At 49.3% G+C, this 22,416-nt stretch overlaps 1 protein-coding gene and 1 pseudogene across 3 annotated transcripts in view; both read left to right on the plus strand.

Annotated features, from left to right (window-relative positions):
- Nucleotides 1-22,416, plus strand: part of FRMD5 (FERM domain containing 5) — a 409,984-nt gene that overhangs the window by 380,562 nt on the left and 7,006 nt on the right. For all 3 annotated transcript variants that reach the window (XM_059913406.1, XM_059913405.1, XM_059913408.1), the window contains exons 7-13: nt 2,171-2,258; nt 13,169-13,257; nt 16,281-16,344; nt 16,953-17,044; nt 19,633-19,707; nt 20,269-20,337; nt 21,260-21,366. In XM_059913406.1, the coding sequence (XP_059769389.1) occupies nt 2,171-2,258; nt 13,169-13,257; nt 16,281-16,344; nt 16,953-17,044; nt 19,633-19,707; nt 20,269-20,337; nt 21,260-21,366 (584 nt within the window). The remainder of the gene's footprint in view (nt 1-2,170; nt 2,259-13,168; nt 13,258-16,280; nt 16,345-16,952; nt 17,045-19,632; nt 19,708-20,268; nt 20,338-21,259; nt 21,367-22,416) is intronic.
- On the plus strand, nt 2,572-4,081 carry LOC132360814 (large ribosomal subunit protein eL39-like; annotated as a pseudogene).

Here is a 22,416-nt window from a genome sequence, read left to right on the forward strand (position 1 = left end):
AAGCAGGAGGCTTGTCCTCAGATTCTCCTAGGTCACCCAGAATGTGCCGCATCCCATAAAATAGCATCAATGCATCCTCTCACCCATATGAAATAGTGTTTTCTGCAAAGGCTGGTTTTTTAAAAAGCAACAAAAGGGTGTTTAGGCTCTACTTTGTATGGCACACTGGAGCACAGATTCCCCAAACTGATAAACTATGAAGAAAAAATTTATATACAATACAGCATTGTAAAATAAAACCTGCCATCATATTAATACAGTGCAATTTTTTAAAAAATCTTTTCAGATGTTTGTGTAACTACCTTTCTGGGGAAGGACAGTGTCCAAGGGGTGGGAAAAAGGTATTTCTAATGATAACATTAACCTTAAACTAGTTCCTACCTGATGCCCCCCGAAACAAAAAATCTTCACCTTCACTCAAAGATTTTACCAACCAATATGTCCCCAAAGCCTCTTTAGCCTTATAAACAGACCTCCTGCCCACTGTGTGTGGTTGGACTGGTTCCCGCCCTCCAGAGGAATGGAGACACCTGCCAGAGGTGGAATCCTAGCTGCCTCCCACCCCTCTCCCTGTGCAGGTGCTGCCCCAGCTCCTCCCATCACTCTTAGGGAATAGTGGCCCCTTGTGGTACAGGTCAGAATAAACACATGTGTGAGGGCTCCTGGCTCATTCAAAGGAGAGATCAAGGGTGTGCCGGGAGGCCCTGCCAGGAGGGTTTTAGGAGATGTCAGAGCAGTGGGGACAGTCCTCCAGAAACCTCATAGAAGTCAGGGGATCCCCCAGGAAATGATGCCCACTTTGAGGGCCCCAGAGGGTTGCGGGTGAATGCAGCCCACGGAGCCCTCCAGTCTCCACACAGGGACTAAGGAGGCTGCCTCTGGTGCCCGGCCCTTTGCCTGCTGCGCCAGCATTTTCCAAACACCTTCCCTGTGTCTCAGGTGCGCTGGTGGGTGCAGACATCTGCATTCTACAAAAAGCCTCCTTACACGGGTACTACTTACACAGGCTCAGCCTCATCTTCATAATGTAAAAATATGTCTGTGTTTCCTTTCTCCAACTCTAACATGCGTTCCTTGAGGGCCCAGACTGCACTATAGTTTATGATGTATCTCATACGGGGCAGCACAGAAGCTGCTGAGGTGCTGATTGATTGCTGCCTCTCCAGAAAGACACTAGAGGGAATCTGGTCTGCTTCTCCCTCAGGCTGGCTTGTCTTCCTGCCCTGCCATATTACTTGAGGCAAATGATGAACTTAGACAGTTTCAGTCCTGCCCACCAGCCGTCAGAGTTGTTGACTTGACAAACTGCCCACACCTCCTCACACTGAAGCCAATCCTACATCTGTAGAAGGATGTCAGCTTCCCAGGGCACTGGACCCTGAGAGAGCCTGTGGTGATCCTGCACTGGTTCTGTGTGGAGCTCATCCACGCCCCTGCTAAAGAGGCAGCCAGGAGGGGAATGACGCTGAAGGCCCCTTCTTCAGATGGCTTGGTGCCAGCGCTGGTTACTTCCTTTTTTCTGCTTGTTTCCTTTTCACAGTCATCACCCTGTGGGCAGACAGAGCTATTGTGGAGTCTGGGGAGCTCAGCACTGTCTTCTGTTGCATCTCTTTACCCTCCATTCCTGTGTTCCCATTTGGTAAAGGAAGAGGGTTAGGCAGCAAGATATACAGGTCCCTTCTTTGTGTTTCAGTCTAGATCAGATGGCCTGCAGCCAGCCTACAGATGTATTTTTTTTTCTGCCCCCATAGTACTTAAAACTGAAATGCCACATAAAAATCGGTATCTGCGAATTCTCTTTAAAAATCACACCTAGCAATGCTGGTGTGACTACAGTCCAAAACTGCATTCCAAGACTATAGTCTTGGAGCTGAGGAGCAGCTGCCCTCATTAGACGGTGTGGCATTCCCAGTTTGCCCTAGTCCCCACCACTCCCTATTGTGTTACACTCAGCCCATGTCACTCATTATGTAGCCTGCCTCACTCTGAAGACTTCCAAGGTTTTGACCCTAGATAAGAGTCTCTGAAGTCGGTCCTAGGACGGAGCAGGGAGCACACTCTATGGAAAAATCGGAGTGTGAGACACCCTGAGCACTTCCTAATTGAATTTATCTCAGGGGAACCTATGGGAGCAGGAAATCCTGAAATCATCTCATTTTCTTTATTCCAGTGGCCAAACACCAGCAACATCAGAGCTGAACTTTTTAAGAAAAGCACAGACGTTGGAGACATACGGAGTGGACCCTCACCCGTGTAAGGTGAGACCCGCCCCCATGGCCAGAGACTGCGCCGACCTTGCCCCCTCTAGGCAGGGGGCCCCGGTCCGTGGCCTGTTAGGGCCACACAGCAGGAGGTGAGCGGCGGGCGGGCGGGCGAGCGAGCGAAGCTTCATCTGCCGCTCCCCATCACTCGCATTATGGCCTGAACCATCTCCCCCCCGCCCCCGTCCATGGAAAAATTGTCGTCCACAAAACTGGTCCCTGGTGCCAAAAAGGTTGGGGACCGCTGCTCTAGAGGGTGACAGGCAGGGAGGGACCACGTGCCTGTGCCACCCGCCCCTTCAATATTGGGATGATTGGCTTTTTTAGTGACAGACGCCAGAGAAAATGTCTCACTGTGAAAACTCCTCTGGATTCCACGCTGCATAATCTTGTGGTGCCACATCGATGTCAGAGGGTCCGAGGCAAAGTCCGTCTAAATAACAAATTGGAAACCGGGGCCCCACTTTGGCAGCAGTGGGTAATTTGGTGGAAGTGAAGAGAGGAGGAATGGGGGAGGCCCCCCACAGGGAATGATCAGAGGCGGCTCAGCGCACTGCCCACCCTTCCCTGACCCGTAATCTAGTTTCTTTCCAAGAGTGGGTTTTTATTGACTGCAGCAGCCTAAGTCACTGCTGGAACTGCAGTGGAGTCACGTTTAATTCCATTATGCGCGTGTGAGGGCGGGACAGGAACCGGCCAGGGAGGCTCTGCCCAGAGAGGAACCTCTGTGATTACTCACGTGAGTCTGGCATTTCAGAGACAAGCTCGGGCAGCCACTCGAGATTGTGGAAAGCAGTGGAGACCCGCGGCCTCTTCCTGTCTCTCTGTGGCCGGGTCCCTGCGCTTCATCTCCTCATGCCAGCTGCTCTGACACGTCTGGTCTCTACCTCTGTTTCTCCAAATGTTTGCCTCTCTCTTTCCACTACTGGAGAGACCCCAGTACCACAAGTAACACTGATTCTCAAACACTGACCTCTTCTTCCTAATAAGTGAGGGGCACCGTAAGTTTCCAACAAAAATTAATAGAATAGAAACCGAGGAACCCAGTGATGTAGGGGCAGAGTTGGGTTTCCCTTGGCCCCTTGGTGAGGAGATGGTGATTTTTTTGTTGCATAGGATTTAATGCCGAAACTTCAAATGTGAACTTTGAGAACATTCTGGCACTCAGAAACCTGGTCACCCTCCCAGCTCCACAGTTCCCTATCTACCAGCACAGCCTACTGAAGCTAACCCCTGTGCTTTTGGGGGCCAGCACTGTCAGAAAACACATTCATGCCATTTTATACCAAAAAAAAAGACATACGTATATTTACAAATGAATTAGCAAAGCTTCCTGAATAATGCCTTCTGTACAACCGATGTAGTTTAACTTGCATAAATTCCTCAGATACTATCAGCAGGGGGCTGCAGAGGACTGAAGAGAGCTTTGGAGTCAGCTGGCCTTGGCTCCGGGGCTGGTCTCCTCCTTCCTGGGGCCTTCAGAGACTTCCCTGAGCCTCGCTTTCCTCATGCATGTGAAAGTCCTCAGCAGATGCTCCACACCTGTGCTCCCTGAACTGCTGAGTCACTTCAGGACCTGAAAAGACAACAGCTGCCTTCTTCTCTTCTCCGCCATCCTATGCGCGGCTGGATTTGCTCCATGTCTTCTCACAAGGCTCACAAGTCTTGTCTTCTCACAAGACTTTCAGGATCAAGCAATTCCTGGCCAAGAAACAAAAGCGAATCATCCCGTTCCCCAATGGATTCGAACGAAAACTGGTAATAAAATGAGGTACAACTCCAAGAGAAGACATTGGAGAAGAACCAAGCTGGGTCTGTAAGGAGCCTCGCATATGAAGTGGCACACACTTATGCTGTGTCAAGGTCACTTGCATCTTACCATATCACTTTGAGAACATCACTACCGTCTGACCAGCTGGGTGTGTTTTATTGAGAAAATTATTTTTCTCTTTGCATGTTTCTGCACTAGTGCTTTGGTTTAGTAGTAAATACGTGAGACCTTTTGTTAGAAGAAAAAAAAAAAGACATAGCTGCCTAAAGATAGATATGGCCAACAGAAGATGCCAGGTCACCTCTGCATTTGACCTCACATCTGTCCGGTCCCCTTGAGGCCACACAGAATGCCCACCTCTTCAGAGATGGGTCCCTGGGCAGGACTGTCACCTGATGGCACGTAGAGGGCGGCTGACAGTGAACCTGGGCATGACAACTGAGTTCAGCAGGGTGGGGATTCTCTGCTGTTGCCTATGGGGGTCTGGAAGCTACAGTGGCAGCCAGCTTGGTGTCCAGCCCAAATCCACATGCACCCTAGGACTGTGGGGGTCCTGGCTCAGGCCTGTCTTTGACGAGTCTGTCCACCAACAGACACAGAGGTGAAGAGGCTACAGGAAGGAACCAGCTTTCATACCAGGCACTGCACAAGGCCCAATCCCATAGATCATTTCATGCCCATGGCACCCACTCCTAGAAGGAGGGAAGGAAGAGAGGTTTGTGGCACACCTTCTCTGGCCAGCCCACTGGAATCCTTTCACATTGTTTTCTTATTTAATCCTCATGCCAGCACTGGGAGGTGGATATTATTCTTCCTGATTTATAGACAAGAAGATGAAGAAGATGAAGGTTCCAGGAGGCCACAATGTACAAGGCCCTGAGTGGCAGAGCAAGAATATATGAACTAAGGTCACTTCCTGTTGCTGTGTATCTCTAAGGAGCAGAAGCCCCCAGGAGACTTCCTCTGGGGAGAAGGTGGGAGCAGTCATCTTGCTGGGATTCCACTCCCTTGTTCCTGGGCCCCGTACTTCTTGCTCACCCAGGGCCACGTCAGGGCCCTGCTGCAGACCCCGTGGCTCATCTCATTAGGCTCTGGCTCAGGATTCCCTCGGCCCTCCTGAGAAAGGAGAACAGTTTGGGAGCCTTTACTCTTGTCATTAAGTAGACTCACTTTGGTGATAGGCTACCAAGCATTCGCCTTAATGTTGCTACAAGGAGAGCCGAAATAAGCTGGAGTGCTTGGTGTAATAAACACTGATGATTTCTATTAACAGAGAGGCAATTACTGGGCCCTGGGAATCTGGGGCACACAGCCCTAGGGAGGACAGAAGAAGAGGAATCGTTTCGATAATTAAATGAGATCAGGACAACGCTTCGGTTGGGCTCTGTTCTCCTGGACTGATTAAGAAGCTGCTGTTCTTTCTATCCACACTGATGGTTTCTTTCTGCCCTGAGTGTCCTTGCCTGGCCCTGGGACTAGGAAGAGGATATCCTACCCACTCTGGATGGGACAGCCAGAGGGCTCCAGTAGCTAGCTGTCTTACACTAATACCCAAACTCTGAACTTGCACAAGCTGTCCTGAGCTCTCTGCCTTTCCCCTGACCCCCAACTCCTGGCAGGAGCCCCTAGCAGACCAAGCCTACGGCTGCTGGATGAGGAGGATGGAGCACACCACTGACAGCCCAGTGTTGTATCCACTCCCCAGCCCTGACACCTCTCCAACCTCTCACCATCTTGTTCCTTCCAGGGAGCCTGGGACTGGTTGTTCGCCCTGGGTCTCCTGCAGGCCCAGACTGTGGCCTCCTGCCCTGTCAAGGATTTGAAGTGGTCAGACCCATCACATGAGCCCAGCCTTATCATGAATCATGAAGGTGCCATTTATTGAGAGCTTCCACATGCTAGCCACTTACACTATCTCATCTAATCTTTTTTTCTTTTTTTTTTTTTGGCCACACCACATGGCATGTGGGATCTTAGTTCCCCGACCAGGGATCGAACCTGTGCCCCCTGCAGTGGAAGCGCAGAGTCCTAACCACTGGACCCCCAGGGAAGTCCCAATCTCATTTAATGTTTACAACAACACTGCCAAGAAGACATTCTTGGGCTTCCCTGGTGGCGCAGTGGTTAAGAATCCACCTGCCAGAAGACCTAAATAGACATTTCTCCAAAGAAGATATACAGATTACCAACAAACACATGAAAGGATGCTCAACATCACTAATCGTTAGAGAAATACAAATCAAAACTACAACGAGGTATCACCTCACACCGGTCAGAATGGTCATCATCAAAAAATCTACAGACAATAAATGCTGGAGAGGGGCTTCCCTGGTGGCGCAGTGGTTGAGAATCTGCCTGCTAATGCAGGGGACACGGGTTCGAGCCCTGGTCTGGGAAGATCCCACATGCCGCGGAGCAACTAGGCCCGTGAGCCACAACTACTGAGCCTGCGCATCTGGAGCCTGTGCTCCGCAACAAGAGAGGCCACGATAGTGAGAGGCCCGTGCACCGCGATGAAGAGTGGCCCCCACTTGCCGCAACTAGAGAAAGCCCTCGCACAGAAACGAAGACCCAACACAGCCAAAAAATTAATTAATTAATTAATTAATTAATTTTAAAAAATGTAGTGTGTTCCAATAATGGCTAAGAAGCAGAAAAATGTTTTTAAAAAAATCACTGATTTAAAAAAAAAAAAAAATGCTGGAGAGGGTTTGGAGAAAAGGGAACCCTCTCGCACTGTTGGTGGGAATGTAAACTGATACAGCCACTATGGAGAACAGTATGGAGGTTCCTTAAAAAACTAAAACTAGAACTGCCATACGACCCAGCAATCCCACTACTGGGCATATACCCTGAGAAAACCATAATTCAAAAAGAGGCATGTACCACAATGTTCATTGCAGCTCTGTTTACAATAGCCAGGACATGGAAGCAACCTAAGTGTCCATCATCGGATGAATGGATAAAGAAGATGTGGCACATATATACAATGGAATATTACTCAGCCATAAGAAGAAACGAAATTGACTTATTTGTAGTGAGGTGGATAGACCTAGAGACTGTCATACAGAGTGAAGTAAGTCAGAAAGAGAAAAACAAATACCGTATGCTAACACATATATCTGGAATCTAAAAAAAAAAAAAATGGTTCTGAAGAACCTAGGGATAGGACAGGAATAAAGATGCAGACGTAGAGAATGGACTTGAGGACACAGGGAAGGGGAAGGGGAAGCTGGGACGAAGTGAGAGAGCATCATTGACATATATACACTACCAAATGCAAAATAGATAGCTAGTGGGTAGCAGCCGCATAGCACAGGGAGATCAGCTCGGTGCTTTGTGACCACCTAGAGGGGTGGGATAGGGAGGGTGGGAGGCAGATGCAACAGGGAGGGGATATGGGGATATATGTACACATATAGCTGATTCACTTTGTTATACAGCAGCAACTAACAACATTGTAAAGCAATCATACTCCACTAAAGATGTTTAAAAAAAAAAAAAAAGAAGAATCTGCCTGCCAATGCAGGGGACACGGGTTTGAGCCCTGGTCTGGGAAGATCCCACATGCCACGGAGCAGCTAAACCCGTGTGCCACAACTACTGAGCCTGCGCTCTAGAGCCCATGAGCCACAACTGCTGAGCCCGCATGCTGCAACTACTGATGCCCGCGCACCTAGAGCCCGTGCTCCACAACAAGAGAAGCCGCCGCAATGAGAAACCCGCGCGCCGCAACAAAGAGTAGCCCCTCCTCGCCGCCACTAGAGAAAGCCCACGTGCAGCAACGAAGACCCAACGCAGCCAAAAATAAATAAGTAAAATTAATAAATTTATTTTTTAAAAAAGAAGACATTCTTGTCTTCTTTTTAAGATGAGAACACTGAGCTCTGAGGAACTAACATGTCCAGTGTTACTGGCAAGGACAGTACTGGGACTCGAACTTGGAGTTGTGGAGTCTCAGTGCTGTGCTCTTTCAGTTGTCATTCATGGTGTTCCATCCGGAGAGATGGCATTTATTTAGGAACAAAGCGGGACTCACTGCCAGTTCTGATCAAGAGAGGACAAAAGCCCTTCGAGACTACTGAAATCATCATAGAAAAATGTAATGTAAATTCACCAAATGGCTTTATGTCTGTTTTGTATAGCCCAGGAGAAAATAGATTTCAGCAGGGTCTAGGCTAGATCAACCACACATATAAAATGATAGTGTCATTCCCTTGCTCTTAAAATAGGATCACTACTTTCAGAATCCAGCTACCAAAGCTCCTCTCTAAATAAACCCGCTCCCCATCTTGACACGTTGCCCTTGACCTCAGAGAAGCCGAACAAGAAGGATCAGTGATGACTTGCCCTCGCCCTCAGGTGGGCCCCTCCTGGCTACACTGCGGGGAGAGTGTTAGGTTTACTGCCAAAATGAAGAACTAAAGCCACTTAAGTGGCAAGCTTCTGCCAAGATTTCCATTTCTGAGCTGTCATGGGTTGATGCCAAGCCTCTTCCAGGGTGCCTGCCTCCTCCTCCTCATTTCCTCTCTGGTTTCTTGTGGCTGTGTCTAAGTGTATTGAAACTGGGTGGTTTTCATGATTGATTGGATGTGAAGGTCCCCAGCTATGAGCTCTTTCAGGAATGGGCACCACTGTCTGGAAGAGCATATGGAATCTTCTTCTCTCAGGTTTTTTAAGAATAATAGAGGCTTCATCAACCCAGACTGAATTAGTTTCAGTCGTGCTCCGGAGAGGGGATGGCTGACTTTGAGAGGCATAACAACCAAGAATGCTGTGGTCCTGACTCAGTCACATCCAGGATGTCCTCTGGGGAGCAGCAGACAGAAGCCTACTTCATTGTATCCAGAGGTAGCTCTGGGCAAAGATGGCCAGATGTCCCTATTTCCAAGAACCAGTCAGTACTATGATTTCCAAAAATCCTTTTCTAGACAGAGTGATCATGTTAGGGTGAACATTTGATGATGATGTATTGATGCAGGTCAGGGTTGATGGTGGGTTCCATATGAACATGAATGACTGTGCAACCCCATCCCCTCCCCAAGACGAACACAGTGGCCTTGTCCTGGCAATACATCATTTAGGCCATCTCCCTAAAATCGGACGGAAGTATCGATAGTATTTCTTGGAGTATGTATTTTTGTCCTCATCTTACAGATGAGGAAACTGGGGTCCAGAGAAGCAAGTAGGTTACAGAGCAAATAAGAAGCACAGTTGGGTTCTTAAGCCAAGGCTGAAGCTCCTTCCACAAGGATGAAAAACTGAAAATAGATGTGTCACCTCACAACCATAGACGCAAACTAAAGTCTTTTGACTGTTACCTGATGTAGAGCGGGCCTGGCGATATCTGCTGTGGGGTTGTCAAGACCTGAGTTTTTATTCCACCTCCCAGATAATTAATGGCTCAGTCCTGTGGGTGCTGATTGCATTGGGACGGGTAGGGGACAGGGAGGAAAGATAGAATCCAGCCTGATAAGTTGGAAGAGCTGAGGAACAGCTTACTGCCATCTGTGTCACTTCTCTCCTCGTCCTCATTTCCTTCTGTTTTTGTCACATAACTTGTCCTTCCACATACAAATCCAAAGGGCAGGCTCACAAGGAGAATGGCTTGTTAGATGAAAGAAACTGGGAAACTTGTGTCTGCCTGTTTGTGTTTTCATGCTGGTCCATGCTCTCTTTTTTTTTTTGGCCGCTCTGTGCAGCTTGGGGGATCCTAGTTCCCAGCCAGGGATTGAACCTGAGCCCTCAGCAGTGAAAGCAAGCGTGGAATCCCAACCACTGGACCACCAGGGTGGTCCTGTTGCTGGTCCAGATGTGAGGTTTCTTGCTGTAATTCCAATCCCATGCCTCATGTGCCAGAGACGAGTAGCAAACATCCCAGCTGCCCGCACTGTGGATGCCCACGTGCCAGGGCCTTGCAGCTTCATCTGTAACTATTGCATTGGAAGCAGTTTGGATAATTGCTCTCTTCAAATGGGAGGATGGATTGGGATTGCACAAGGTGCTATTATTACTTATTGGAATAATAAGTAATACTTATTGGCGTCTAATAGGGATTTATTCCCAGTTTGTTCCCTGTTCCAAATCAGCCAGTCTGGTCAGGAGAGACTGTTCCCCTCTAACTCCAATACCCGCCTTCACTTGGAGGCCGGCCCTGTGGTGTCCGGGCGGTGCAGATGGCCAGCACCACCCAGTTCGTGGGAGGACCTGCCCTTCCCTTTGCTCTGGCCAGAGACAGGCCTGTCACTGCGATGACTCCCACAGACATCCTTCCCCTCCTGCCCACTTCTCTTTTCCCCCGGATCCCAAATGTATCACCCACATCCCCCTTCTCCATGGTCCCTAACAATGAGTAACTTCTCCCTTTCTACCTCAACTTCCCACACCCTCTTTTCCTAAGTAGCAAAATTTAAATCCATCAACATCAGGAAAAATAGTAAAATGTTAGGCTTTTTAAAAAGAGATTCTGTATTGAGTTCAGTAAACTCAGCTAATCAGTAGCAGCTACAATATTATTAACAGCAACACAACCATTAGCATGTATTGGGTGCTTACTGAGCACAGCCTCAGAGGCAGATGATATCATCAACCCTGACTTGACAGCGAGGAGCCTGAAACACAGGGCAACGAAGGGACCTGGCTGAGGTCACACGGGCGGTGAGTGCAGAGCCAGGACCTGGGCCGACTGACCCGGCGCCCGTGGTTCTGGCACAGGTGCTCTTCTACCATTGCCCACAGGGGCCTGGAGTGCGAGAGCTGGAAGGAGGCCTTCCCTGCCCACTTCGCTGCTTCCCGTCCCTCCTCTACCATCCACAATCCAACCACAAGCCTCTGCAGGCCCTGCCCTTCCTTTCCATCCTTCCGCCTGTTCTTCCTCCTGGGCCTGTCCTTCAGCGAGCAGCAGAAGACACCGTCCCCCCTCTGCCCCGCTGTGCCCTCCCCTCGTTGTGCTCACGTGTGGGCTTCTCCCCCCGGCAGCCACACTGGTCCCCTCTGGCCCCCCTCACTGCCTCACACATTCTCCTGATAAACGTCTCCTGCAGGCCTGTTCTCTGAGTACAAATAAGGTAAGGCCTCCACCCTCGAGTCTCTGTCTAAACCCGCAGTTGTAGGCCTTCCTCGGGTCCTGCCTGCACGCTGAGCTGAAGGCCTCCCGGTGCCCACCCTCCAACCCTGCGTGCAGAACCCTCCCTCACCCACCGCTCCCCCCCCCCCCCCCGAGGCCAGCCTGCCCAGTTAGTGCCGGTGCCCCCTGGCAGGGACAGTGTTTGTGTGCAGTGCTGGCGCTCAGCTGTTAGCACCCACCGCCAAGCCCTGATGACAGGCAGGGGGAAGCCCAGCCCCGTGGCTTCAAAGTATCTCCATTCAGGTTATTTTTAAACAGCATTTTGCTGTGCCCATGGGTTGAATGACACTGTGCTTGCAGCCAAGTGTTGGGGTCATGACAGACCCTGAGGAAAGGACAATAACAACTATGCATTCATTCAAATGTTTGCAAAATATATACTTAGTTTATTCCCTGGGCCCAGATGCTCACACCTGCAACCCTGACTCTAAGAGATAGCTTTAAGGCAAAACTGCACACTTTTCCTTGAGGCAAGGCTCATGAGGCCCTGCAGAGGCCCCACTGTTCTTAGGACTGATTAGGCTGAAGATCTGTGCCAGGGAGGCAAAGCTTGAAGGCGGGAGAGACTAGGAGAGCCTGACAGCCACGGCCCGCACTTGCACCCATCACACCAGGGACCTGGCCCCGACCCCATGGCACTATCTGAGCTGTGGCCCAGACAACTGGCCTGCATGCCCATTCGATCAGCAGCCTGGCATAATTTTCTGGCCACCTGAACACACACCCGGACAGAGCAGATTCTCACCTGTGGCCACTATCAGGAAGGAAGCGCCTCTGAGAGAATGTAATCGTCACCCAGCTTTCTGTGCCCCATCCCAGCCTAGAAAAGACCTGGGCCTCCTGGAGCTCATTTCCCACATGATGGAACCAGGACCTACAGCTTCTGCACCTTCTCCCCTCTTTGCCCAGTAGAACCTCAAGCCTTGTGTTTACCAACTGATAGTGACAGGTGACCAGGAGGCCTCTTTGTTGGTTCAGGCACCACAGGGCTGGCGATAGCTGTTCCACTTGGCCTGTTGCTTCTTATATTTTCTTCAGCTAAACTTTCCTGAGGGAGCCCAGTGTGTCAGGCCATCATGATAATGATAACTGCTATTCTCTCTCTCACTCACACAGAACAGCTTTCTCGAAATACAATTCACACATCAAAAAAATCCATCCTTTTCAAAGTGTGCAATTCGATGGTTTTTAGTCCATTAACAGAATTGTGAAACTTGTGAAACAATCACCACTATCTAATTTTAGAACATTTTCATCACCTTCAAAAAGAAACCCTGTACCTATTAGCTGTCACTCCCTATCTCCTCTTCCCCACAGCCCCTGGCAACTTTTTGTCTCTGTGGATTTGCCTGTTCTGGATATTTCATATAAATGCAAGCATACAACAATGTGATATTTTGTAACTGGCTTCTTTCACTTAGCATAATGTTTTCAAGGTTCATTTGTGTTGTTACAGGTATCAGTACTTCATTCCTTTTTAGTGCTGAATAATATTCCATTGTGTGGATGTACCACATTTTGTTTATTCACTTATCAGCTGATGGACATTTGGATTATTTCCACTTTGCTGCCAGTATGAATAATCGTGTTATGAACATTCATGCACAAGTTTCTGTGTGAACATAGTTTTCAATTCTCTTGGGTACATACCTAGGAGTGGAATTCCTGGGTCATATGATAACTCTACGTTTAACAATTTGAAGAACTTCCAAACTGCTTTCCAAAGTGACTGCACCATTTTACAATCCCACCAGCAATGTGTGGGTTTGCTGTTCTCTTTGGATATTCACAACAGCTTTCTAAGATTAGTATTATAATCTACAACTTACAGTTAAGGCCACCGAGGCTCAGAAAAGGTAAGTAACTTGGCTATTACTTCCAAATGCCAGGCTCTTCCCTCTGTGACCAACGGTCAAGTATTAACCCTGTATCCCCAGTGAACAACTGTGTTTCTCACCCTTTTACCTCTATGCCTGCATCACCCTGATGAGAAATCTTTATGTGTTACAGGACGTGTCAGGAAATGCTGCATTTCTGGCCTTCACTCCTTTTGGGTTTGTTGTTCTGCAAGGAAACAAGAGGGTCCACTTCATTAAATGGTGAGTATCTTCATTTCCAAAACAGGCTTTTTATACCTCACCAACTGGGGAGGGCTGTGGTTCCCATGTCCTATGTCTGTGATTGGGCGAGTTCTGGTTCTGAGCCCTCTCCAAAGCCTTGCATCCGTAATGGTAACTGATGAAGGTAGTGGTCTCTTCTAGGGATCCTATGCTTCCACAGGGGTGTTCCTGAGAGCCAACAGCCTCTCCAGAGAGAGAAAGGGTATGGAAAGTTGGTTTCTGGGTAGGATGAGACGTCTAGAGCTGGAGCCGATGTTAGGGAAGCAAAGTTCCCATGAGAACTGAGTCCTTGGGACTGTCCCCCGCTGAGGACCATAGCATCTGCAGGGATGTTTACTCCTTACCCACTCTCCTAACGAAGGAGGGCTTGCAATGACCCCTGGGGCAGATATAAGTTAACCTGTTGCTCTGGCAAAACACCCTCCTCGGACCAAAGCCCACGGCGGGCACTGCCTGCAGGAGCACAGATGCTGCTCTGTCTCCTGTCCCTCTTCAGGGCTTAGGTGTCCTCAGCCTCCAAGAGTCACATCCCCGCTCTTTCTTCCCTCCCCTGCCTCTCCCACTCCCAATTCTAGCAGGCAAGAGCCACTGCTGCAGCCACAGCTGCTCGGAACTGCTTCCTCTCCGCCCATCTGTTGGGGTCTGTTCTGCTGCGTGGCTCTGTGAGCCGATGTAGCAGACTCTGGTTTGTTGATGGACGTTTGGCTCTCCTAGAGACCCTTTTTCTGGCCCATGCAAACATCTTGCAGCCTCATGTTGCATATTTTACTAAGCCCCTGTGATCTCTGAACCTTCCTGGGCCTTAGACTGCCAAGTCTAAGCTGGCCAGCTCCTCTCAGGGGCTTGGACAGGTGTCTTTCCTTGGCCCAGCAGAGCTCAGCCAGGGAAGCCTGCTCCTGTCTTGTTTCCTCCACCTTCTCAAGAAGAGCTAGCGGGGAACCTGAGGACAGAGCTGCTCCCTGGTGAGCTTTCTGTGGGGGATGCTGCAGGCCAGCTCTCCTGCGACATCCTCTTCAGCTCCCCTGTTAGCTTGTGGACAGACACCCCCTTTCCAACCCTTGTGGCTCTTGTGAAGCTTGGTGACATGATGATCAACCAGAGTGCTTGTGAAATTGCTCCCCAGACATGCCCAGCCAGGCCCCATTCCCCAGAAAACCCCTACCCAGGGCGGCCTGCCACACTGGGCTAACTGGTGTGCTCCCCAACACGCCCATTTGCTACCCCTTCTCAAGTTGGCCCACTCACTGCACTCCTTCGGTGAAGATGGTGAGGGTTTGGGGTCTTCTGTCCAACAAGATACTTTTCAGAAAAAGACAATGAACAGGGTCAGGCCACCGCTCTCCCAGTGAGGAGCACTTGCTATTTGGAGACCTCTGAGTTGTCTGATGTTCCTTAGAAGGCCTGGATCCTGGCCACACTCCAACCAGGGTAGCTGTCTTATGAGGTGGCTGGTAGGGGGCATTTTAGCTAGAAACAGGTAGGACACACCCGGGCCTGTAGTCCCTAAAGTATCCTTACCCTCCAGAAGCCCTGCTGCTCACTGGGTTGTCCCAGACCCTTTTCCTTCTATAGCTTCTCTCACAGCCCATTTCTTCAGGACGTCTCTTCATATGCCTCAACTTTAAAGTAATAGATGTAAATTTAATCAACACTTCCAATAGAAAATTTCCTACTTTCCTATCTTGCTTATTGAAGGCCTAGGATGATCTGTGTGCTTGTTTATCAATCAATTGATATTTATTGTATTCTGTATCTGTATGAGAGATTGATTGATTGGGAGGGAAGGAATCCCATGTGGCTTGTACTAGCTCAGAACTGGTGCAGAAGTTGTGAGCTCTCATCCTGACCCAGCCATGATTTCCAGGGAACAGGTGACCTTCCTCTGTCCCCTGAGTTTTGTCCAGTAGTAAACTGGGTACATTGTTCTCACTACCTTTCTGCTACTTTCTAGGATATTGAGGAAATCTCCCTAGAAATCGCAAAGAGGAAGAAGCCAAGTGGAGGCAGATATGCATGGTCAGACCTCCTTGGGGGGGTCCCAGTTGGGTAGAAAAATAAAGACTCTGCCCCCAGTGAGGTAGGAGGGCCTTCAGGCTCCAGAGGGTAGCTGTGTCAGGCCAATGGAAGGGAAGTGAGGAGTGACCAATGCTGAGGCCTAGTTCTCTGGCTCTCAGGGACATCCACCTAAGACCCCAGTCATTTTTCCATTTTGTAAATGTAACCAAGGCTGAGAGCAGTATGTGGAGGTGAGGTCTAAGCCGTGCCATGTACAGTAACCATGTCACTTCTTCTGATTTGTGTCTGTCCTGCGGGTGGATGTACCCCAGTATCCTGTTTGCCTCTTTTACTGCAGCCATTCACTGGGCTGGTGGCTTCAAGGATTTTTCTACAAAAACCCCTAAGCCCCTTTCCTGGTCAGTACGCTGCATGACTGTTCCATGTAATCTGTTCTCTCTCTTTGGTATGTTGCCCTGCCCCCATCCCTGAGATCGTTTGACATTTGTCTGCATTAAACTGCATTTTCCATCCAGTGGCACAGTCACCTGAAAGACTCAACTCCCTCAGAACCTGGTCGCATTGTTTTTCATTATTTGCTGTATCTTGAACTTTGGCCTCATCAGCTACCTGTGGCATCTTACATTTGACAGTCCCATCCAGATAATGCACCTGTTATGAACCAAATCCTGAAATGGCCCAGGACCACTCTACCTAGACTCACTTCCCATGCAAATGTTTCCCTTTTACAGCCACTGTTGATGAGCCCGAAATCCTCCTATCACCCTATTATGATAGTGTGATTGACCAGAAAACTGTGGATTGAACTGTTTCAACAACTGTTCTCTAAGGCCCCTGCGCTGCTGTCTTGTTTCAGTTCTAATTTTGGCTAAAACTGTGTCTGTGCCTGGAGCCCCTTCCAGTCGGGGTGGGCTGTGCCTCTACAAGACTTAGCTGTGAGCAAGCAGCCCACAGTGAGATGATGGGCACTCTCTTTGTGCTTCTAGGAATGAGGTGACCAAGCTGAAATTTGAAGGAAAGACTTTTTATTTGTACGTAAGTCAGAAAGAGGTGAGTGCTGGCTTCCTTCTCTTCAGGGAGGGCTGGGGCACTGGGGTGGCTCCTGATGGCCAGGGCTGAACCAAAGTGGTCCATCCAGGCAGAGCTAAGCCCCCTGCATGCCAAGCCGGGACCAAGGTCAAGGCTGGAGGTGAGGAGACATGAGATGACGAGAGGTGGCTGTAGGTCCTGGAGCACAGGGACTTCCTCAGGGATGCTGGTGACCCTCAGAGGTTCCATACCTCCAGGAAGTACAGAGTAAGATTCTTTTGCTTCCATATGAAAATTCCAGGAAGATAATAAATACCAAAAAAAAAAAAAGAAAAGAAAATTCCAGTTGAGAGTGCCACTTTCTCTGGGGAGGGCTCACTTGGTTCAAGTGGTGCCAGCAGAGACTTACTCTGATTGGACCTGCCAGGTGTGCCCTTCTGCACTGAACTCAGCTCTGTCCTGTGGGTGCTGCAGGCTTCTCTTCCCGCCAGGCAGCCCCTTCCCCGTCTGAAGCCTCTCCCTGAGAGCACTGGGGAGCCTTCAGACAGCTCAGGGCTCAGTGTCCTGGCCCTCTTCACCCTTCGCTTCGCCATCCACACTCAGCTGTTTCTATGTGGGATTTTTTGTAGGAAAAGAAAATTATTCTCACATATTTTGCTCCAACTCCAGAAGCCTGCAAGCACCTCTGGAAATGTGGGATAGAGAACCAAGCCTTCTACAAGTGAGTGGACACTTGGGATGGGAACTGCCTTTATCAGGGCCAAAGCCATAGAAGCTACTTTTAGAGGAACAATGGGCAGGACAGTTTGAGAAACTCTGACAAAGGAGACATGAGATAAGGCTGGGCTTCCTTATAAAACTCAGACCCCTTTCCGGGTGGCTGTCTGTACCACCTGGAGGGTCAGAGCTGATGTCTGGGAATGTGCGTCAGCAGAGTTGCCCAAGGCGTCTACCTTGCAATGTCGTTGGACAGCCCCCAGTGGCAAAGCAGTTCTGGGTCTTTTCAGGGGAAGGCTTGGGCCAGAGAAAGCCCATAGGTGCCTGACTTGAATAAAGCTGGCCCCTTGGAGCCACTCAGAGCCCAGAATACAATAGCTCCATGAAGGAACAGGCGCAGCCCAGAGCAGCTCCCTAAGCCTTGGAGAGACTCTGGGGCCCGCTCCCCAGTGGGTGGCCTGGTGCTGAGCTGGGGTTGATACCAGCCCTTCCTGGTGTGTCACTGACAGAGGTGTTGTCAGTGACAGGCCAAGTGCTCAGGAGCAGGGGGTGGGGTAGCTGGAGGAAGCAAGGACTTGACTGTTACTGAGATAGCAGCTTTGGGGCAAAGGAGAGAGCTTAGCTTACCAAATGATTTTGTAGTATATTGAGGCTTTTGTGTCCAGTTTTCTTTGATTAAAAAAGTTGTTATAAAAGCATTAGGGAGCAAAGAAATAGCCCATCGAGAAACTGGGGTGATGCCAGATGAAGTGTATTTCGCTAAAACCCTTGGTCTTGTTTTTAAAATAGAATGCCATGACTTACGCTTTAATAAGCTGCATCTTAATCAGAACAACATAAGACAGAATGTGTGGTATATTCCTCCCCTGACAGGCCATAGTTCTCCCTCCAGTAACCTGAAGGATCCAGAGCAGAATTGCTCTGGGCTGGGAGGGCACCATCTTCCTCCCCACTCAACAGACTCTGCTACCTGCTGACCGCTGTGGGATGCTGGCCCCCAGAGGCTGTTTCTTGGGCAGGCTTTCTGAGTTGTATAATAAAGTCTATGCATTTGATACCAGAATCAGGGGTGAATTGAATGGGCAGCCTGAATTCTCACCTGAGTGGGCTTCTTTCTTCTCATGGAGAAGATGCTCGGAAGACTTTCATGTGGTCACATTTCCCTCCTATTCAGTCCCTGGCTGTGCAAGGAAAGCCAAGAAAACATTTCAGCACCATTTCTGGAGGCCCTCCTTTGTTTTTCCGTCTGAGCCATGGGAACAGAATTGTGCTTCTGAACCTGTGACCAAACTCAGTTTCTGAGTCTTTCCTTAACAGATTGCCAACATCCACGCTGGAAACCAAGGCCACTTTTCACTGTTCTCCATGACTACTAATTAGGTGTTAAAAGCCTGTAGCCTGGGTCAGATCCCCATTTATGCCAAGTCGCTAGCAGGAGCCACTTCGGCCTCACTCGGAGTATCTGTCATGGGCAGATCCCTGCCCTGCTTTTGGCCTAGTGCTTTGAAGGGAGCCGGTCAGACTCAAGAACGTGCTCAGATAAAAATAACTTTACGTGTCTAGCACGTATTAAATATTTTAAACCAGAAAAAAAAAAAGAATGTGCTCAGACAGGAGAGTAAGTAGGCTCAGAGCCTCATGGAGCCCTGAGACAGGTGGGGATGGTGTCCCCAGCACCTGCTGTTCATGGATTATAGGGACAACTCCCTAAATATTCACTGCCCACTCAGGACAAAGGCTTCAGACCAGTTCGGTTCCCGGCTGGGTTAGCACTACAGGCACCCAGGGCGTGTTGTGGATGGGGTCAGGTCTTAGGAGATTCAATCTGGGCAGCTCTGCCCAAGCTTCCCTTTCTAAGTGACAGGAGTACAGGGATCAGAGCAGTCACTCAAGGGTGACTTCCAGAGTCTCCACCTCAGCTGTTCACAGCCTTGAAAGTGGTGTTAATGGGCTTTCTGGGGGGAGGGCAAATGGTTCCAAGTTCAAACAAATGGTGGAAACTTTTATTAAAGTTCAGCTAGTTTCTTCATTTCACGACTTCTCAGAGTCTCTAATGTGAGAATACACTTTAGGTTCTCTCCAAGAAGGAGATGGAACAGGAAGGGCACTACTCTCTTCTCCACCCACAGTTACCCAGATATGGACACGAATTCTCAAATACTAGGACTGGAAGGGAATCCTGAGGTCAAGCAGTCCCAGCTCCATCATTTTATAGATAAGAAGACTGAGGCTAAGAGAGGAAAAGAAATTTGCCCAGGGTCACACTGCTAACCAGTGGCCTGGCTGAGATTCAGCAGGTGGCATTCTCTTTCCCTAACATTTATTCTCTCAGTCCCCGTGGTGAACCCATGAGGCACTCTTGGGGAGCCCTCACTCTCCTAACGTGGAAGTGGGTTGCAGCATGCCTGTCCATAGCACTGAGACCGTGAACACGGCCCTCAGGTGCTAAAGGAGAGTCAGAGACAAGCAGGGCTGTGAAGGGCCTTTTCCTGAAGGGTTTCTTCAAGTAGCCTTTGGAAGGAGCTGGGGACACAGCCTTAGGCTGTAAGGCATTGCAGGCCATCTCTCACACTGGACTTTGCCTTGCTGCAGGCTGGAGAAGTCAAGCCAAGTCCGCACAGTGTCCAGCAGCAATTTATTCTTTAAAGGGAGCCGGTTCCGATACAGGTAAATAGTGACAGTAAGTAACCGTTATGGACCTTTTTTCAGACCCTTCTCTGGAGAAGGGTGGCCCAGTGGTCCTTATCCTGAGAACAACAACACTGGGAACCTCCAGAGAACTGTGAGGTTTCCATCCGATTCTCCTGTCTCCTAACCCTTTGACTGTTTCTTTCCTTCCCTGCAGCTGTTTGCCTGTAGGGGTTAAAATGTGTGTCTTCTCCTGCCCTTACAAAAGCAGCAAAATAAGAACTGTAAGAGTGATTCCTTTCATTTCTATCTAAAGATTTCATTTTTTTTGCAATATTTTTGGAACACGCTGGACAATGAGGAATCATTCCTAAATGAGGATGGAAGATCCCAAAGACTGCAGAGATAGAGAGCTGTCAGGACGCCTTAGAGCTCTTTACCCCAGCAAGCAAGCCCTACTCAGTGGCCTAAACATTGGGAAGGGGTAGGCCAAAGAGGCCACTTCCCAATTCAGCCCAAGTATCTGAGATCTTACAGAGGAGCTCAGTCCTGGAACACTGTCTCATTTCTTGCTGCTTGTTTTACTTATACTACTTATAGTGGCCGAGTTGCAAAGGAAGTAATGGAGTCCAGTGCCAAGATCAAACGGGAGCCACCAGAAATACACAGGTAGGCACCAGGGGCTTACCCCCAAATCAGGTCCAGCTCAGATCTCAGAATCTTAAAAGAGCCAGCAGTTTGAGTACTGTGAAGATTCTGGCCATGATGGCTTCCAAACAGGGCAGCAGGGTGAAGAGACCCATCTCAGCCAAAGGCATGGGAACAGGATGACCCTGGTTCCCTGAGCCCTGATGGAGAATGAGGGAAGGTGGGCTAATGCAGACAGTACATCAGACCCAGGAGCCACCTTCCTGGGTCATTCTCTACCATCATCCCAAGTCCTGAAATTGGTTCATAGACCTTGGAGGACATGCCCAAGCAGCAAGATTTCATTGGCTCTGTCAACAGTCCATTCAGGAAGCCAGTCACACTAGGTCTGAAATAGTTTCAGGATCCATGCTTTATGTATAACTGTAAGTCATGCACGTCCAGAAGGCCATCTCCTAAAACCTGATAAGACTGAGGGACAATATGATTGGCCAAGAGGTTTGGGGTTTGCCAACCAGCCTGACCTCTGGGAATGGAAGCATTACCACCTGCCTTCACACGGAGCCCCCTGCCACCAGCAGCCTCTGTGGGAAGTCAGGGGAGGTTGCATATCAGTCTTAGGCACATTTTTAGGAGCACCGCATACCCTGGGGCTCTACTCTCTGACAATCCTGCCCAGGGACCAGTGGCACCATTGCCACACTAAAGAAAGGTTCGGGTGGGTCTGGGATATCAGGAGGTTGACAAGTTTGAAGTAGTGTCTCTGACTGGGATCCAGGGACTAAAGGCAGAAAGCAGGTATTAAAGATTTTTAAAAACGAAACAAAACTTAACACAGCCAGGCAATTCTCAGGCAATTCTAGTAACCAGTCCTCAACTCTGAGTCCTGACCACATCTGTCAGTGCACTAAGTCAACAGTGTTCTTTTTTTCTTTAACCTCAGAGCAGGGATGGTCCCCAGCCGCAGCTGTCCCTCCATAACCCATGGCCCAAGGCTGAGCAGCGTCCCCAGGACCCGGAGAAGAGCTGTTCACATCTCCATCATGGAAGGTGAGCATGAGCTCTGGAGATGACCTGGGGTTCCTCCAAGTTGTCACCTGGACCAGTTCCTCGCAGGGACCTTGAAAAGAAGTGAATTTGCACTAGAGACAGCAGCAAGTTTCTCCAACGGTAGGGAGAATGTTTCATCCGGTCAATGGGAACACCAGCTGGGTGTCAGGTGAAGGGTAACCCCATCCAGCCCTGATGAGCTGTGGTCCAGGAGGGGTTTGTAGGTCTGAGAGTATTAGACTAAACCTTTGGGAGAGAACTTTGTATGTGGAAGCTACCAGGTTCCATGCAGTTCTGAAACTGATTTCCATCAGAGGCTTTCCCTTGTGTTCCAGATCTGATAACCAGTTTCCACAGCTTAAAGGATCAGGGTGGCTGAGGCAGTTAACCAAGAAATGAAAACTCTTGGTTCTGAAGCATTCCAGTAGCTGCCACTACCTTCTACTTCAGTTGTAGAAATCTGTCCTCTTGCTATCTGGATTCTTTAACATTGTCTCAGGAAATCCAATATGCCCCTTCTCTATCTACCGTTCCCTCGCTCTGGAGGAGGTGGAGGTGGGAAGAGAGACAAAGTCTGTGTATTTTCACTGAACGAGATGACCCAGTAGCTGGGGTTGATACCTCTCCAGTCTCTGGGCAGTTTATACTGTTAGGAGACTCTGGGAAGATTGCCCTCCAGCTGTTGTCACTGACCCAGCTTGCCCCACAGGCTTGATACAGGTATAAAGTTGAGTGCTTTCCTTCCTAAAGACAACATTTTGTTTGTTTGTTTGTTTTGTTGGGGTTTTTAAAATTTTTTATTTATTTATTTTTGGCAGCGTTGGGTCTTTGTTGCTGCGCGCAGGCTTTCTCTAGTTGTGGCGAGCGGGGGCTACTCTTCGTTGCGGTGCGTGGACTTCTCATTGCGGTGGCTTGTCTTGTGGAGCACGGGCTCTAGGCGCGTGGGCTCAGTAGTTGTGGTGCATGGGCTTAGCTACTTAGCGGCATGTGGGATCTTAGTTCCCTGACCAGGGATCGAACCCATGTCCCCTGCATTGGCAGGCGGATTCT

This window comes from Balaenoptera ricei, chromosome 2, assembly GCF_028023285.1.
Source record: "Balaenoptera ricei isolate mBalRic1 chromosome 2, mBalRic1.hap2, whole genome shotgun sequence".
Classification (NCBI taxonomy): domain Eukaryota; kingdom Metazoa; phylum Chordata; class Mammalia; order Artiodactyla; family Balaenopteridae; genus Balaenoptera; species Balaenoptera ricei.